At 39.3% G+C, this 17,586-nt stretch overlaps 1 protein-coding gene and 1 pseudogene across 7 annotated transcripts in view; both read right to left on the reverse strand.

The window, feature by feature from the left end:
* NUP98 (nucleoporin 98 and 96 precursor) overlaps positions 1-17,586 on the reverse strand; it is a 114,346-nt gene that overhangs the window by 42,875 nt on the left and 53,885 nt on the right. For all 7 annotated transcript variants that reach the window (XM_078340341.1, XM_009007507.5, XM_078340340.1 and 4 more), the window contains 6 exons: positions 13,209-13,325; positions 11,331-11,626; positions 8,286-8,399; positions 7,042-7,180; positions 1,664-1,841; positions 245-409 (listed from right to left, as the gene is read on the reverse strand). In XM_078340341.1, the coding sequence (XP_078196467.1) occupies positions 245-409; positions 1,664-1,841; positions 7,042-7,180; positions 8,286-8,399; positions 11,331-11,626; positions 13,209-13,325 (1,009 nt within the window). The remainder of the gene's footprint in view (positions 1-244; positions 410-1,663; positions 1,842-7,041; positions 7,181-8,285; positions 8,400-11,330; positions 11,627-13,208; positions 13,326-17,586) is intronic.
* LOC118145940 (U6 spliceosomal RNA) lies at positions 2,922-3,034 on the reverse strand (annotated as a pseudogene).

Raw genomic sequence — 17,586 nt, forward strand, 5'->3', positions numbered from 1 at the left:
GGGTTTAAGAATGACAATCTGTAAAGGAATGATCCAAACAGCAAGAGAATTCTTTAAATCTCTCAAATAAAAAGACAGATGCCCGTATGACCTCACGCCCTCCCTTGTACTTGTTTCAACGCGATTGCCAATGTTTGTACTCTTCAAAGTTCCAAGGGTCATAAAACAGCTTTGTATCAGCTGAGTGACTTGCTTTCAACTTCTGTATCACCGATTCCATTCAAATTCACTGTCCTTTCTCTACCTGAGGTGGAGGTGCAGGTTTGCCATTAAGAGCCATCTGGAAAGGGGCAGTCTGCCCTGCAGGAGGCAAAGGAGCAGTCTTCAACTTCTTTGTACTAGTTTTAGATGGATGCTCCTCCTCCTCCTCATCAGAATCCTGAAGGCCATACTTAGAAAAATGGGAGACCTAAGGAAGAGAAGAATCCCACAAAATCAATTTAAACATTATGCTTTCACGATACTTGCCTTTGCAATCTTGTAGTATTACTTGGAGAAAAAAAAAAAAAAGGGAGAAATATCAAAGTATTTAAAGCAAAATGTCAACTATCACACTTTTCTTTTTCTAAGATTCAGAAGATGTGTGATATATGTACTCGTTGCTCATACTAGTATAGAGATTACATAATACATTAAAATGTCATTTAAAATGCTATCATTAATGTATGAAATTTAATCCAAAGACTTATTATTTTCACAGACATATATTGCCTGTTACCCTCTATCTACACAGGGCCCTTAACATGTTAAATAATCCAAACAGCCTAGAATGAGAGGAAACCACTGGGTTAAACTATTAAGGACAATCAATCTTTTCTTCTCTAAAAATCTTTAAAAGTAAAAATGACAATTACATAGGAAGAGCCTGTTGAATTACTGAAGTCCCTAACGATTACAAACATTAGAAATACTACTACACTTGGCCAGGCATGGTGGCTCACACCTGCAATCCAAGCACGTTGGAGGCCAAGGTGGGCAGATCACCTGAGGTCGGGAGTTCAAGACCAGCCTGACCAACATGGTGAAACCCTATTTTAAAAAAAATAAATAAATAAAATAAAATAAATACTACTACTACACCTTAGAAATGTATTTCTAAATGCTCATAGGAGGTGAGTAGAGGACTTGAATCATGTACCCAAAGAGTTTATAATAGCTCATTACTGCTGCATTTTGACTAGGTGTGTAGTTTGGAGCAAATCATAATGTATCTAGACATCTCTTTCCAAATTTATAAAAATAAAGAGAATTTGGCCGGGGGCAGTGGCTTACATCTATAATCAGTACTTTGGAAGGCCAAGAAGGAAGACTGCTTGATCCAGGGAGTTGGGAGACCAGCCTGGTGAACATTAAGAAATCCCATCTTTACAAAAATTTAAAAAAGTAGCCAGGCATGGTAGTGTACGACTGTAGGCCCAGGTACTTGGGAGGCTGAGACAGAAAGACTGCTTAAGCCCAGGAGTTTAAGGCTACAGGGAGCTATGATCCCACCAATGCACTCCAGCCTGAGCAACAGAGCAAGACTCCCATCTCTAAATAAATAAATACACAGACAGACAGACAGACAGAATGAATTTAGGAAAGGATCCCTTCCAATATCATCATTCTGTGACTGTAAATATAGTTAGTTTATAAAGGTGTGAACTGGGTTAAATGACTATACCTTAAACACCCAAGAACCAGTTTCAGGTCGATATTCTTTAAACTGAGCTCCCTGTTTCCTTGAAACTGCTTCCAATCTTCCTTCATAGTTGATATCAGCAAGGCGATCTGGGCTCTTTATTAAACAACGAGATGTTTTATCTGTTGGCCAAACTCCATCCAATGTAACTTCAGCCTTCCTATAAAACATAACCAACTGAAGTAAAAATGCTTCATGTAAGACCAAAAAGGCACCTAACACATAAATAGTGAATAATGATAACTATGTTGCCTTGGAATTATTCTGCATGTGACATAAACTTGAGTTTTGCCCCATAAGCTTATGAGCAAGGAGTCACTCCTACATGAACACAGTAGTATCTGATTCTAGAATCACAGTGCATTTATTTCAAATTACCACAGTACATCAATTATTTCCAATCTAATTTCCATAACATTTAAGCTAGGGATCACTAAGTTATTTAAGTCACAGTCGAGTGGTATGACCCAAGTCTTCTGTAAGTCTTAAAGGGCTACTGTACTAAATAATAATAAAAAACAGGGTATGACCCATTTACTAAAAACAAATGCTTGGAAAATGAAGTATCAAGAATATCAGTGTGAAGATCACTACAAGACTGGTAGCATACCAATTCTAGTATTAATACTAGATTCAAGTGCTATATCCTATTCATTTTGTATGCCTTACACCTGAACACAGTAACTACTAGGATGTAATAGGCAGATGCTGCTCTCCATTTCCTGCTTCCCCTCAGCCCCTGGCAAATACCACTCTACTTTGTTTTTCTAAATTTGACTTCTCCTAGATACCTCACAAGTGGAATCATACAGTATTCATCTTTTTGTGACTGGCTTACTTCATTGAGCATGTCCTCAAGGTTTGTCCATGTTGTACTGTATGTCAGAAATTCGTTCCTGAGGCTGAATATGTATTTTTTAATTTTTAAAATAAAAAATATGGCCGGGCGCAGTGGCTCACGCCTAATCCCAGTACTTTGGGAGGCTGAGATGGGCGGATTACGAGGTCTGGTGTTTGAGACCAGCCTGGCCAATACAGTGAAATCCCGTCTCTACTAAAAATACAAAAATTAGCCCGGCGTGGTGGCACATTCATGCCTGTAGTCCCAGTTACTGGGGAGGCCGAGGCAGCAGAATCACTTGAACCGGGAGCAGAGGTTGCAGTGGGCCGAGATCACGCCACTGCATTCCAGCCTGGGTGACAAAGCAAAATTGCGTCTCAAAAAAAAATTATAAAAATAAAAAATATGAAATGCTTCATGAATTTGTGTGTCATCCTTCTGCAGAGGCCATGCTAATCTCCTCTGCAGGCTAAATAATATTTTACTACATGTATATACCACATTTTGTTTACCCATTCACTTATCAATAAACATTTGGGTGACTTTTACCTACTAGCTGTTGTGAAAAGTGTTACTATGAACATAGGTATACAAAGATCCTGATTTCAATTTTTTTGTATATATACCCAGAAGTGGAGCTGCTGGATCAGACAATTAATTCTATTTTTAACTTTTCCGAGAACCACCATAGTGTCTTCCATAGTAGCTGCACTGCTATACATTCCCACCAACGATGCACAAAGGTTCCAATTTCTCCACATTGGCAGACACATGCTAATTTGTTTCTTATTAGACTAAGTCTTGCTCTGTCATCCACGCTGGAGTACAGTGGTACAATCTTAGCTCACTGCAACCTTCTCCTCCCAGGTTCAAGTGAGTCTTGTACTTCAGCCTCCCAAGTAGCTGAGTGTGTGCCACCACACCCAGCTAATTTTTGTACTTTTAGTAGAGATGGAGTTTTGCCATATTGGCCAGGCTGGTCTCGAACTCCTAGGCTCAAGCGATCCACCCACATCGGTCTCCCAAAATGCTGGGGTTATAGGCGTTAGCCACTGTACCCAGCCAATTTTTTTCTTCTGGTAACCATCCTAATGAATATGACATCTCATTGTGGTTTTGCTTTGCATTTCTCTAATAATTAGTAATGTTGGGCATCTTTTCATGTACTTCTTGGTCATTTGTATATGATCTTTGGAGAAATGTCAAGTCCTTTGCCAATATTTTCTTTTTTGTTTTTAGAGACAGGGTCTCCCTCTCTTGCCCAGGCAGGAATGAAGTGGCATGATCACAGCTCACTGTAATCCTGACTCCTGAGTTCAGCTGAACCTCCTACCTCAGCCTCCTGAGCAGCTAGGCCTATAGGTTTGTGCAACCATGCTCAATTACTTAAAAAACCTTTTTTGCAGATACAGAGCGTTGCTATTTTCTTGAACTCCTGGCCTCAGGTAATCCTCACTTCTCTGCCTCCCAAAGTGCTGGAATTATAGGAATAAGCCACTGTACACCCATCCTCTTTGCTCACTTCTGAAATGGGTTACCATTTTTGTTATTGCTGTTGAATTGCAGCATTCTTTATATGCTGGTTATTAACTCCTTATCAAATATAATTGGCATATATTTTCTCCTATTTAGGTTGCCTTTCTACTTTTTGTCTTTTGCTGTGCAGGTTTTCAGTCTGATATAGTGTCATTTGTCTATTTTTGCTTTGGTTGCTTATACTTTTTGATGTTATATCTGAGAAATCATTGCCAAAACCAGTGCTATGAAGGTTTTCCTCTGTGTTTTTTCCTAAGAGTTGTACATTTTTTAATCTTACACTTAGGTATTTTATCCATTTTGAGTTAATCTTTGTATATGGTGTAACTTCACGGTTTTGCGTGTGGATATCCAGGTTTGCCAACATCCTTTGTTGAAGAGACTGTCTTCTCCCCATCAAACAATTTTTTTTACTTTTTAAACGCTTGTGCCCTTCCACCCTACACCTAAATAATTTTTATACCTTACTGAATACCATTTGAAGCTGGATGTGTTGGCTTACACCTGTAATCTCAACACTTTGGGAAGTCAAGGCTGCCCAAAAGCTTTAGCTCAGGAATTTGAGATTGGCCTGGGCAGGCAACAAGGCAAAACCTCATCTCTACAAAAAATACAAAAAATTAGCTGGGTGTGGTGGTGCCTGCCTGTGGTCCGAGCTACACAGAAGGCTGAGTCAGGAGAATCACTTGAACCTGGGAGTCGAAGGTTACACAGAGTCATGATCACACCACTGCACTCCAGCCTGGGTGACAGAGCAAGACCCTGTCTCAAAAATCATTTGACTATATAGGTGAAGTTTTATTTCTGGGCTCTATTATATTCCACTGGTATTTATGTCTATCTTTATGCCACTACCATGCTGTTTTGATTATTGTAGATGTATAATAAGTTTTGAAATTGGGACACATGAGACATCCAAACTGTTCTTTTTTGAGAGTGTCTGGGTATTCGAGGTTTCTTGAAATTCTGCATGAATTTTTCTATTTTTACAAATCATGCCACCGGGATTTTGACAGGGACTGCATTAAATCTGTGCATCATTGTGGGTAGTACTGACATTATAACAATATTAAGTTTTTTCTTTGGAGTTTAACTCTGTCGCCCAGGCTGGAATGCAGTGGCGCAATCTGCAACCTCCACCTCCCAGGTTCAAGCCATTCTCCAGCCTCAGCCTCCCGAGTAGCTGGGATTACAGATATGTGCCACCACATCTGGCGAATTTTTCTATTTTTAGTAGATATGGGGTTTCACCATGTTGGCCAGGCTCATCTCAAACTCCTGACCTCAAGTGATCAGACCATCTTGGCCTCCCAAAGTGCTGGGATTACAGGTGTGAGCCACCGCACCCAGCAGAAATATATGAAGTTTTCTAACTCATGAGTATGGTCTGTCTTCCATTTATCTATGTCTGGTTTACTTTCTTTGAACAATGTTTTGTAGCTTTCTATAAACAAGTCACTTACCTCCTTGGCTAAGTTTGTTTGTATGTATTTTATTCATTTTGCTGCTACTACATACGTGAAATGTTTTCTACATTTCTTTTTGTTCATTGTTAACATAGAGCAGTCTAACTGATTTTTGCATTTTGATTCTGTATCCTGTAACTTTACTGAATTTGTTTATAACTAGTAAGTTTTCTTGTGTGGCATTATTAGGAATTTCTACGCAACATTATGTCATCAAAGAACAGAGATAATTTTGCTTCTTTTCAAAACTATTAACTTTTATTTCTTATTCCTGCCTAACTGCTCTGACTAGGACTTGCAGTAGTATGTTTGAGAAAAGTGGCAAAAGCAGGCATCCTTGTGTTGCCTTGTCTCAGAGGAAAAGTTTTCTGTATTTCAACGTTGTAATATCAGCTGTGGTTTTTCATATATAGCCTTTATTAATGTTGAGGTAGTTTCTTTCTGTCCCTATTTTGTTGAGTGCTTTTTTGTAGTTGTTGTTGAGTGCCTTTATTATGAAAGGGTGTTGAATTTTGTTAAATACTTTTTCTGTATTATGAAGATGATGATGTGGTGGTACTCCTTTATCTTGTTAAAGTGGTATGTTTCACTGATTTTCAAAGGTTGAGCCATCCTTGCATTCCAGAATAAATCACATTTGGCTGTGATGTGTAATTCTTTCAATATGCTATTAAATTCTGCTTCCTAGGGCTCTGTTGATGACTTTTTCATCAATATATTCATCAAGTAATCTGTAGTTTTCTTTCCTTGCAGTTTTTTCTTTGGCTTTTGAATAGGGTAAAGCTTGCCTCACAGAGTGAGTCCGAAACTATTCCCTTCTCTTTAATTTTTTGGAAGAGTTTGAGAATAACTGGTATTAATTCTTCTTTAAATGTTTAGAATTCACCAATGAGACCATACGATTCTAGGTTTTTCTTTTTTGACAAGTTTGTGATTACTGAGTCAATTTCCTTACTAATTATTGGCTGGGCATGGTGGCTCACGCCTGTAATCCTAGCACTTTGGGAGGCTGAGGCGGGTGGATTGCTTGATGTCAGGAGTTCGACACCAGCCGGGTCAAAATTGTGAAACCCTGTCGCTATTAAAAATACAAAAATTAGCTGGGCATGGTGGCAGACACCTGCAATCCCAGTTAGTTGGGAGGCTAAGGCAGGAGAATCACTTGAACCTAGGAGGCAGAGGTTGTGGTAAACTGAGATTGCGTCACCATACTCCAGCCTGGGCAACAAAAGCAAAACTCCATCTCAAAAAATAAAATAATAAAATAAAATAAAATAGAATCCAAGGAATATTTTTTAAAATTAAATAAATAATAAAATCAGGGAAAAGGAGTTCAAAATCATAGTGCAGCATTTCTTTGCCATTTACACTTTTAAATCAAAGTAGAGAAACAAAAAATGTACTCTACAGTAAGACAGGAAAACAAACTACAGAGGCATATATCTGAACACATTCATGTTTGCAGAAAAACAACTGTGATTTAGCTGATTATTTTCTGTATGTATATAAACTCTTACCTATTTAGTCCTTCACCCACAGGTGGTTTTTTGTTATCATCTACGTAAACAACTACTTCCTTCCTTCGGATATGCACAATATCATCCAAATTTAGATTTGTCAAATTCACATCTCCTTCAAAATAGATTGAACCATAACCTATAAATCAGAGCAAATAGTTAAAAATTCATTCTGTATGAAGGCAAATACCTGCTTTACAACTATAGTGATTCAACAATCACAAGGAGAAAGCAGTTTTAAATATTAATAATTTAAACCATTCAGGAATTCCTAGACTGCTAAGAATGGGGACTTAGGGAGTAACATCAATTATACTGTTATCTGATTTAACATCTGTCTTTTTCTTTTGCTTTTTTTTTTTTTTTTTTTGGTAATGTCTTGCTCTGCTGGACCAGACTGGAGTGCAGTGGTCCTGGCTCACTGCAGCCTCAACCTCCTTGGCTGAAGGAATCTTTCCACCTCAGCCTCCCAAGTACACATCACCATACCTGGCTAATTTTCTCTACTTTTTGGTAGAGATGAGGTCTTACGAGGTTGCCCAGGCTGGTCTCAAGCTCCTGAGCTCAACTGATCCTCTCACTTTGGCCTCCGAAAGCACTAGGATTACAGGCGTAAGCCATTGTGACAGGCCTACTATCTGCATTTTTACAACTTCCATTAGCTTCAAAACAACCTTCTTAAATCTCTTCCCATTTATCTACAACGCTGCTATATAAACAAACTTTAGCACTTGGCCTGTCGTTTGGGTTAAAATGCCTGAGCTCTTTTTAATACAATATAACGTGATAACTATTCCCCAAAAGAAAATTATCAGCAATAACTTAGTAACATGAAGTTGATGCTAAGTGTTATACATCTCTTGGCTATTATTCAATTTTCTTAGTAGTTCTTTGTATTTCCAGTATTCTATTTAATTACAAAAAATTAAAATGACCCAAATAGTTACTAGCACCAAACAGGTATACCTAAGCCCAGATAATATTATATGGTTCTGTGCTTCTCAAGAGGCGGAATGTTTGAGCCCAGGAGTTGAGACTAGTAAGACTCTGTCTCAACAGAAAAAAAAAAAATCTACACGGTTGCAGTCTTTCTTGTTTTATTACTTATCAAAGCATCTAAGATTCAGGCCAAAGTGGGACAAAATGTAGAAAAAACACAGATTCAGCTATCAAGAGCTTCCCCAAATTTCAAAAACAAGGTGCAACTCCCTGGTTTAATCACTAAGTGCTAAACTCACACTTACCTTTCCGACCAATAGTGAAGTCAGAGACAATGCACTCTCCTTTTTCATTGGTAATTTTAGCAAGGTCATCCATAGATGGAATAGTATAGTAACCAACCTTAGTGAGAACGATACCTGTGACCAAAAACAAAGAAGCAAAGAAAAAAACACAGGAAAAAAAAAACCTGAAATAATCAGCAACTAAATCATCATATAAAGAGAAAATATATAGGAATGAAGAATTTTTCCAAACTGCTTTTCTACCAAACATGATTCCTAGGAGAAGCCGTGTGTGTGTGCATGTGTGTGTCTTATAAAAAGCTTCATGGGGCCATGTTTGTGGTACAAAAAGCTTCATGGGGCCGGGTGCAGTGGCTCATGCCTGTAATCCCAGCACTTTGGAGGCCAAGGCCAGTGGATCACTAGGTCAAGAGATGGAGACCATCCTGGCCAACATGGTGAAATCCCATCTCTGCTAAAAATACAAAAATCAGCTGGGTGTGGTGGCATGTGCCTGTAGTCCCAGCTACTCTGGAGGCTGAAGCAGGAGAATTGCTTAAACCCAGACAGAGGTTGCAGTAAGCCATGATCATGCCACTATACTCTAGCCTGGCAACAGAGCAAGACTCAGTCTCAAAAAAAAAAAAAAAAAAAAAAAAAAAAGCTTCATGGTCAAATAGGTTTGAAGAACATACATATGTTATATCAGAGACGCTAAAAACATGCAATAAGCAGTCTATCTATTAAACTCTGCTTAACCTCGTGTTTTTCCAGACTTAAGCACAGAACATTCTTTTCAAAAAACACCCATTAACATCCTGGACTGTAAAAGGCATCTCATAAAATATTCTGAGAAAGGCTTAATCAGCTTTTCCTTTTATTTTACATACATGGATACTAAAACCCAAAGTAGATATAAAACTCCAAACCCAATACTTCTTGTTTTATAGCTTGTTTCCCATACACCTCCTCTATCTTTCAAATTTACACCCCCAAATAGAGCTAAAAGGAAGATAAAAAATCAGGCCAGGCAAGGTGGTTCAAGCTTGTAATCTGAGCACTTTGGGAGGCCAGGGTGAATGATCACTTGAGTCCAGGAGTTCAAGACCAGCCTGGCCAACATGGCAAAACTTCATTATCTATCAAATATACAAAAATTAGCTGGATGTGGTGGCACATGGCTGTAGTCCCTCAGCTGCTCAGGAGACTGAGGCACAAAAATTGCTAAACAGAGGAGGCAGAGATTGCAGTGAACTGAGATTGCGCCACTGCACTATAGACTGAGCAACACAGCAAGACTCTGTCTCAAAAAAGTAACTGATATTTGATGGCCAAAGGACAAGAAATATTAGGCCAGGCACGGTGGCTCATGCCTGTAATCCCAGCACTTTGGGAGGCCGAGACGGGCAGATCACCTGAGGAAAGTCTGAGACCAGCCTGGCCAATATGGTGAAACCCCACCTGTACTAAAAATACAAAAATTAGCCAGGCGTGGTGGTGGGTGCCTGTAATTCCAGCTACTCGGGAGGCTGAGACAAGAATTGCTTGAACCAGGGAGACGGAGGTTGAAGTGAGCCGAGATTGCACCACTGCACTCCAGCCTGGGCAATAGAGTAAAACTCCATCTCAAACAAAACCAACCAACCAACCAAACAAAAAAAGAATTATTACAATAGAAAAAAAGAGACCAAAATAAAAAAAGAAGAGAGTTGAAAAACTCAAGGGAAGTAGAACACTGGTATGCTTGCTTATTCTATTCACTCCTTGTCCCATTTGTAGTTACATATAAGGCTAACTTGCTCTCTAAGAGAAAAGTATTTCAGGCCCACATCAAATCAAACTCCAGCCTCAAGCAAACACCCAGTTGTATACTTGTTTCTTGGGAAGGGAACTCGAAATTGGGTGGCAGCAAACAAGGTAAATTAGAAATAATATAAAAATTCCTATTAAAAAGATATATAGTAGCATAATAAATTCATGTAGCTCTATATACAAAAATACAGATTAAGCACCTAGAATTCTTTTTACTTTTTTAGGAGACAGGATCTTGCTCTGTCACCCAGGCTAGAGCGCAGTGGCATGATGATAGCTCACTGCAACCTTGCATTCCTGTGCTCAAGTGATCCTCCCACCTCAGCTTCTACAGTAGCTTGACAACAGGTACGTGCCACCACACCTGGCTAATTACTTTTGTTTTTAAGTTTTTTGTAGAGATCAGGTCTTGCTATGTTGCCCACACTGGTTTCAAACTTCTGGATTCAAACAATCCTCCCACCTCAGCCTTCCAGAGCGCTGAACCACCACACCCAGGCCACCTGGGATTCTTAATGTCAAAGTACAAAGTTCTTTCTTTAGGATACCAAGTGACCAAATATATATATGAAGGCAATAAGAAAACTAAATATAAATTTTGCCAACACTTCAAGAATACTGTAAAACACCCAAAATGGGCTTGGCATGGTGGCTCATACCTGTAATCCTGGCACTTTGGGGGGCCAAGGTAGGAGGATTGCTTGAGCCCAGGAATTTGAGATCAGCCTGGGCAACATGGCAAAAAAAAAAAAAAAGATGCAAAAATTAACTGGGTGTGATATCACATGCCTATAGTCCCAGGTACTCCGGTGGCTGAGGTGAGAGGATTACCTAATCCCTGGAGGTTGAGGTTGCAGTGAACCAAGATTGCACCACTGCACTCCAGCCTGGGCAACAGAGTGAGACACTACTGCAAAAACAAAAAACCAACAACAATAAGCAATCTGCCCTAGTTTACAAAGCTAGGGAAAATATCAGGATAGACTCTGGCTATAAAATTTGGGTTCTTTAGACTGTATCAGGACAATTAAAGATGCATAATTTTAATACTCTAAAGGTCCAAAGAATACGCAAACTTGGAATCAACTAAAGCATGAGTCAAAATTGTTTAAATATTAAACTCTCCTATGTGAGATCATATAAAATAATACTTAATATGTCAAACAGCTGACTTCTACATGTTGAATATTTGCAACAAGCAAGTAACCTCAAATGACTGGTAAGAGATTAAACATGTACCAATCTGAACCTGACCTGCTGGATGCATATGGTAAGAATTATTTTCTATTTCTTCTCGGTCATCCTGAAGTGACTCATCATGAAAAGACGTTTCTTCACTGCTTCCTTCCAGCCCATTTCGCAAAGCAGCACGCATGTTTAATGCAACAATGGTATCATCCACACTGCTGCTGTTGTGTTTATTTCCAGCACTTTCTGGGGTTTGAGGAATAGGTTTGGCAATAGGGTTAGTATAAAAACGTGACACAAGGGAATCTTCATCTCCATCCTGCTGGTGATTCTCATCAACAGGTTTGCTCAGGAAACTAAATCTGAAAAGGAAAAAAAGAAGTAATACCTTAGCCTCCTGTAGTAGTAATAACAATGATAATAAGTAACTCATACTGAGCTTTTACTAAGGGGTGCCTGGCAATGTTCTGGATAGTTACACGTATTAAAAATCCACTTAATACTTACAGCAGTACTGTAAAATAGATAATTACTGTCTCTCTTGTATATGCTCCTATGTGGGATCAAATAATTGGTGGTTAATTTTAAGATTAAAAAAAACTGAAAAAAGTTAGATTTTAAGATTACAATTAACAAAAATGTTAGAAAAACACTTTGTTAAATAAAAAACAGAAAAATCACACTAGAATTTTATCCAAAAGAAAAAAACAGGAGTGAAAAGGTGTCTATACAAGGGGTTTCTTTTCTTTTCTTCTTTTTCCTGATACAGCCCTCAGGAGGCCCTGAGAACATGTACAACTACATAAGGATTTTTATTGAAAGATTGTTTAGAGTAGAGGAATACCAGATAATCTAAATCTCCACTAACAAAGAACTGGTCAAGTTATCTTACATTCACAATAATGACTTAGGTAATCATTAAAAAAAGAAGAGACAAATACATTCATACAGATAATGGAAAGGCATTTCTAACAAAATAAATGGAAATAAGCAGGTTACAGAATATATCATTCATACATAATCTTTATATTATAAAACATATTCATAAATAAATTTCGGCTGGGCGTGGTGGCTCACACTTGAAATCTCAGTACTTTGGGAGGCCAAGGTGGGCCGATCACCTGAGGTCAGGAGTTCGAGATTGGCCTAACATGGCAAAACCCCATTTTTGGGGTTTTGTACTAAAATACAAAATTTAGCCAGGTGTAGTGGTGCATGCCTGTAATCCCAGCTACTCAGGAGGCCGAGGCAGGAGAACCGCTTGAACCCAGGAGGAGGAGGTTGAAGTGAGCTGAGATTTTGCCATCACACTCCAGCCTGGGCAACAAGAGCAAAATTCTGTCTCAAAAAAAAGAAAGAAAGAAAAAGAAATTTCTAAAATGAAAGAACATAAGCACTTTGGGAGGCTGAGACAGGCGGATCACTTGAGGTCAGGAGACCATCCTTGGCTAAAATGGTGAAACTCCGTCTCTACTAAAAATATAAAAATTTGAAATGTAATCCCCAATGAAAGAAAAAAAAAATCAACCAGCCCTGGTGGCTGGCAGGAGGCTGAGGCAGGAGAATTGCCTGAGCACAAGAGGCGATCTTGGCTGATGTCACTGCTGTCCAGCCTAGGCAACAGAGCCAGATTCCGTCTCAAATTAAAAAAAAAGAAAATCATCACAGACAAAAATCCCTTATTTTAAAGGGCTGAGGGGTGTCAAATGCATGCTAACCCTGTCCAAAACAAGATACACAAATACCAAAATAGTTCTGAAACACCGAATCAGAACTCCAATAATTTTAAGGTTTAATGAATTTAATTTCTCATTAGTGCTCATAAGCTGTATTACTTCTATGCAACATTCACCAAACTTCCTAAATTTTCATAAATTCCTAAGAATGTCTTCAAAATGAGAATATGACTCTATTCAGAACAACTCAAAACAGAATTCAGTGTACCTCTCTCCATTTTCTGGATATTCAGACGGTGAAGCTAGAGTTTCTGAATCTCGATTAACAGGAGAAAAGAGACTGCTATTATTAAGGTTCTTCAAAACCAACTTCTTAATGCTCTTCCTATAAATAAGAAACCAAAAAAGAAAAATGAAAGAATTACTCAGGCATACACTTATGTCCCAGACATTATCTTAAAAACTGGAGTCCAATGATGCATGTTTGCTCAACTCTTGTACACTTAATAATAACCTAACAAGTTTCCTTTATAAACGCTTCCTAGGACCGTATAGCCGAAACACAAGGCATCAAATACATTGCACTCCAGTGTTTAGAAGAATAAAGCTAAACACCTTCAAGTCAAAGGGGAAAATCCCCTTGAAACTATCTTCCTCCCAACCCCCTGAGCACTTCATCCAGACACTTTGTTCACTCATCACACTATGCTTGTATTTCAATCATCAGTATACATATCATTTCTCTAAATGCTTTCTCTCTCTTTTGGCAGTACGAATATATGGCTGTTTCATCACAGAGTTCATTCTGCTGTCTTATACGAAAAAGGTAGACATTTGCTGACCAAAAAGTTCTTTTTTAGCCAGGTGCAGTGGTTCAATCCTGTAATCCCAGCACTTTGGGAGGCCGAGGCGGGCGGATCATGAGGTCAGGAGCCAGGCGTGGCGGTGTGTGCCTGTCATCCCAGCTCCTCAGGAGGATGAGGCAGGAGAATCGCTGAGATTGCCACCACTGCACTCCTGCCTGGGCGACAGAGCGAGACTCCATCTCAAAAAATAAAAAAGTGTTTTCTTTCTTTCTTTGATTTGTCCAAAGCAAAAGAAACAAGGCTTTTCACCAGGTTGCCCAGGTTCTAACTTAGCCTAATGTAAGAGCGCTGTACTCATTCGCTACCTATAAAGTACACATTCTTTTCAAGTACACATGGAACATGTTAACAAAGAGTGTATTGTGGCAATTCAGGCAAGAGATAGCGGAGGCTTGTATCAGGCTAATAGCAATGAATGTGGTGATATCTATATAGATTCTAAGTAATATACATGGTAGAATCAAGATCATTTGCTGATATCTTAGATGAGAAATGTGAGACAAAGTAAAGGAAAATTCCAGAAATTCTGACCTGAGCAACCAGAATGACAGAAATGCAATCATCTGAGATAGGTTTTAGGTAGAACAGCTTTCAGAAAAAAGATCAAGACTACAGTAAAGGACATGTTGATTTTGAAATAAATGTCTTTCAGACACTGAAGTGAAGACATAGAGATATAAGAATATATATAAGAATCTTGAGTATGGGAGAGAGGTCTGGGTTGGAGATTAAAATTTGGGAATCATCAGACTATAGATGACATTTAAAGCCATAAGAATTGAAGCACTCTGGAAATTAAGCGTATGTAAAATGTGATCAACAACTGAGCCAAGGGCACTCCAATTAACAGAAGACTAAATGAAGAGGAACAAGTAAGGGGGACTGAAAAGCAGCAACCAGTGAGGCAGGAAGGAAACTAGGAAATTGTGGGGTCCTAGAAGACAATTATTAAAGTGAATCAAGAAGGAGGGACAAGATCAACTATGTAAAATGCTTCTGGTACATTAAGACTGTTGATAGGTGACTGGGTGCAGTAGCTCATGCCTGTAATCCTAACACTTTGGGAGGCTGAGGGTTAAGCCTAGGAGTTCGAGACCAGCCTGAGCAACACAGAGAGACCCCATAGCTACAAAAACTAAAAAAGAAAAAAAAATTAACGGGGTATGTTGGTGTGGGCCTGTGGTCTCAGCTACTTAGAAGGCTGAGGTGGGAGGATTGCTTGAGCCCAGAGGTCAAAGCTGCAATAAGGTATGATTACACCACTGCACTCCAGCCTGGGCAATGGCATGAGACTGTTGTATCCAAAAAAAAAAAAAAGACATTTGACAGCAACATCACAGAAGTGAAGCCAAGGAGGTCAGATGGTATTAACAGCAAAATACATGCCTTCTCACCTTAATCCTTTCTATTTGTATATTTGAAAATCCTAAGCCCTGGTGAATCTGACCTCTGAGCTATTGACCTGATGATTGGACCAGTGTAAACCTTTTTACCTTCTCTATGCAAAAGCAGTGTATAAAATGCCAGGACAAGGACGGGCACGGTGGCTCATGCCTGTAATCATAGCAGTTTGGGATGCGGAGGAGGGTGGATTACCTGAGGTCAGGAGTTTGAGATCAGCCTGGCCAACATGGCAAAACCTTGTATTTAGATAAAAATTAGCTGGGCGTGGTGGCACGCACCTGTAGTCACAGCTATGAAGGAGGCTGAGGCAGGAGAATCACTTGAACCCAGGAGGCGGAGGTTGCAGTGAGCCAGGATCGCATCACTGCACTCCAGCCTAGGTGAGAGAGCAAGACTCTGCCTTAAATAAACAAACAAACAAACAAAATGCTAGGGCCAGGCACAGTGGCTCATCCTTGTTTGGGAGGCCCAGGCAGGCGGATCATGCAGTCAGGAGATCGAGATCATCCTGGCCAACATGGTGAAAACCTGTCACTACTAAAATACAGAAATTAGCCAGGTGTGGTGACACCCGCCCCACCTGTAATCCCAGCTACTCTGGAGACTGAGGCAGGGGAATCACTTAAACCCAGGAGGCAGAGATTGCAGTGAGCCAAGATCACTCCACTGCACTCCAGCTTGGCAACAGAGCAAGATTCTGTCTCAAAATAAATAAAAAAATAAATAAAATAAAATGCCAGGACAGATACAAATAATACACAGTCCCTGGCTTCAAAATAATTTACTGATATTCTAAGAAACATGCAAAATTAGACTTTCCATCTTTTGTGATGCAGATTACCATATTTTTAAGGAAAGAAAGTTACATGTGATGTTTTTAACTTATTAACATTCATAGAGAATTAGGAGTGATAAAATTTGTTTATTCTCCAACACTTAAAAAAGATTCCCCCCAAAACCACCACCTCTTCTCTTCCAACTAGAAAAGTACTTGTTAAAAAGCCTGTGTGTTTGTGTGTCTAGCTATCAAGACACATATCTAGAAAAATAAACAACCAAGAAATGAAACGCGGTAACATTCCCTCTCCTGATGTTAAACAATGTTAACAGTTTTGTGTTTAATTTTTCTCAGGTTTTTGTTTCATGCATATATCAACGCTCTGGATTTTATTTGCTCTAAAACATCATTTAAGTGTAGTGTTCTATGCTTATTAATAACTTTTCCACATACTTTCCTGTATTTTCTTTTCTGTGTAATTATTTTATTATTGGTTCTATTTTGTATAAAATTATAATGTATTTTTAAAAAATAGGCTGGGCGTGGTAGCTCACACCTGTAATTTGGGAGGCTGAGGTAGGCAGATCACCTGAGGTCAGGAGTTTGAGACCAACCTGACCAATATGGAAAAACTTCATTTCTACTAAAAATACAAAAAAAAATTAGCCAGGTATGGTGATGCATGCCTGTAATCCCAGCTACCTGGGAGGCTGAGGCAGGTGAATCACTTGAACCTGGAAGTCGGAAGTTGCAGATCACGTCACTGCACTCCAGCCTGAGCTACAAGAATGAAACTCCGTCTCAAAAAAACAAAACAAAACAAAATAAACAGAATCTTCTTAATCTATTTGACTATTTTGAGTTGTAAGAAAAAAAAAAAAAAGTAGGCTAAGCACAGTGGCTCACACCTGTAATCCCAGCACTCTGGGAGGCCAAGGTGGGAGGATCACTTGATGCCAGTTTGAGAGCAGCCTGGGCAACATAACAAGACACCAACTCTACAAAAAAAATTTTTTTAAGTAGCCAGGCATGGTGGCACATACCTATAGTCCTAGCTACTTGGGAGGCTCTTGTGGGAGGGCTGCTGGAGCCCAGGAGCTCAAGATCACAGCAAACCCTGATCACGCCACTTCACTTCAGCCTGGGCATGAGAGAGAGACCCTGTCTCTTAAGTAAACAACACAGTCAAATGTGGTAGCTCATGCCTCTAATTTCCAACACTTTTGGTAGGCTGAGACAGTTGAATTACTTGAGCCCAGGAGTTCAACACCAGACTGAGCAACAAAGGGAAATCCCATCTCTACAAAAAATACAAAAATTAGCTGGGCATGGTGGCACAAGCCTATAGTTCTAGCTACTCAGGAGGCTGAGGTGGAAGGATCACTTGAGCTGCAGAGGTCAAGGCTACAGTGAGCAGTGATTGCGCCACTGCATTCCAGCTTGAGTGACAGTGAGACGCGAACTTTTAAAAACAACAACTATTCAAAACCAAAACAAAATTACGCATATGTACAATAAGAGGCATATTTTTCAAAATATTTTTATGCTAACTATGAGTTATCCCTGGGAGTGATCAGGTCACTTTTCTTCTTCTCTGT

Source organism: Callithrix jacchus, chromosome 10 (genome assembly GCF_049354715.1).
Source record: "Callithrix jacchus isolate 240 chromosome 10, calJac240_pri, whole genome shotgun sequence".
NCBI lineage: Eukaryota > Metazoa > Chordata > Mammalia > Primates > Cebidae > Callithrix > Callithrix jacchus.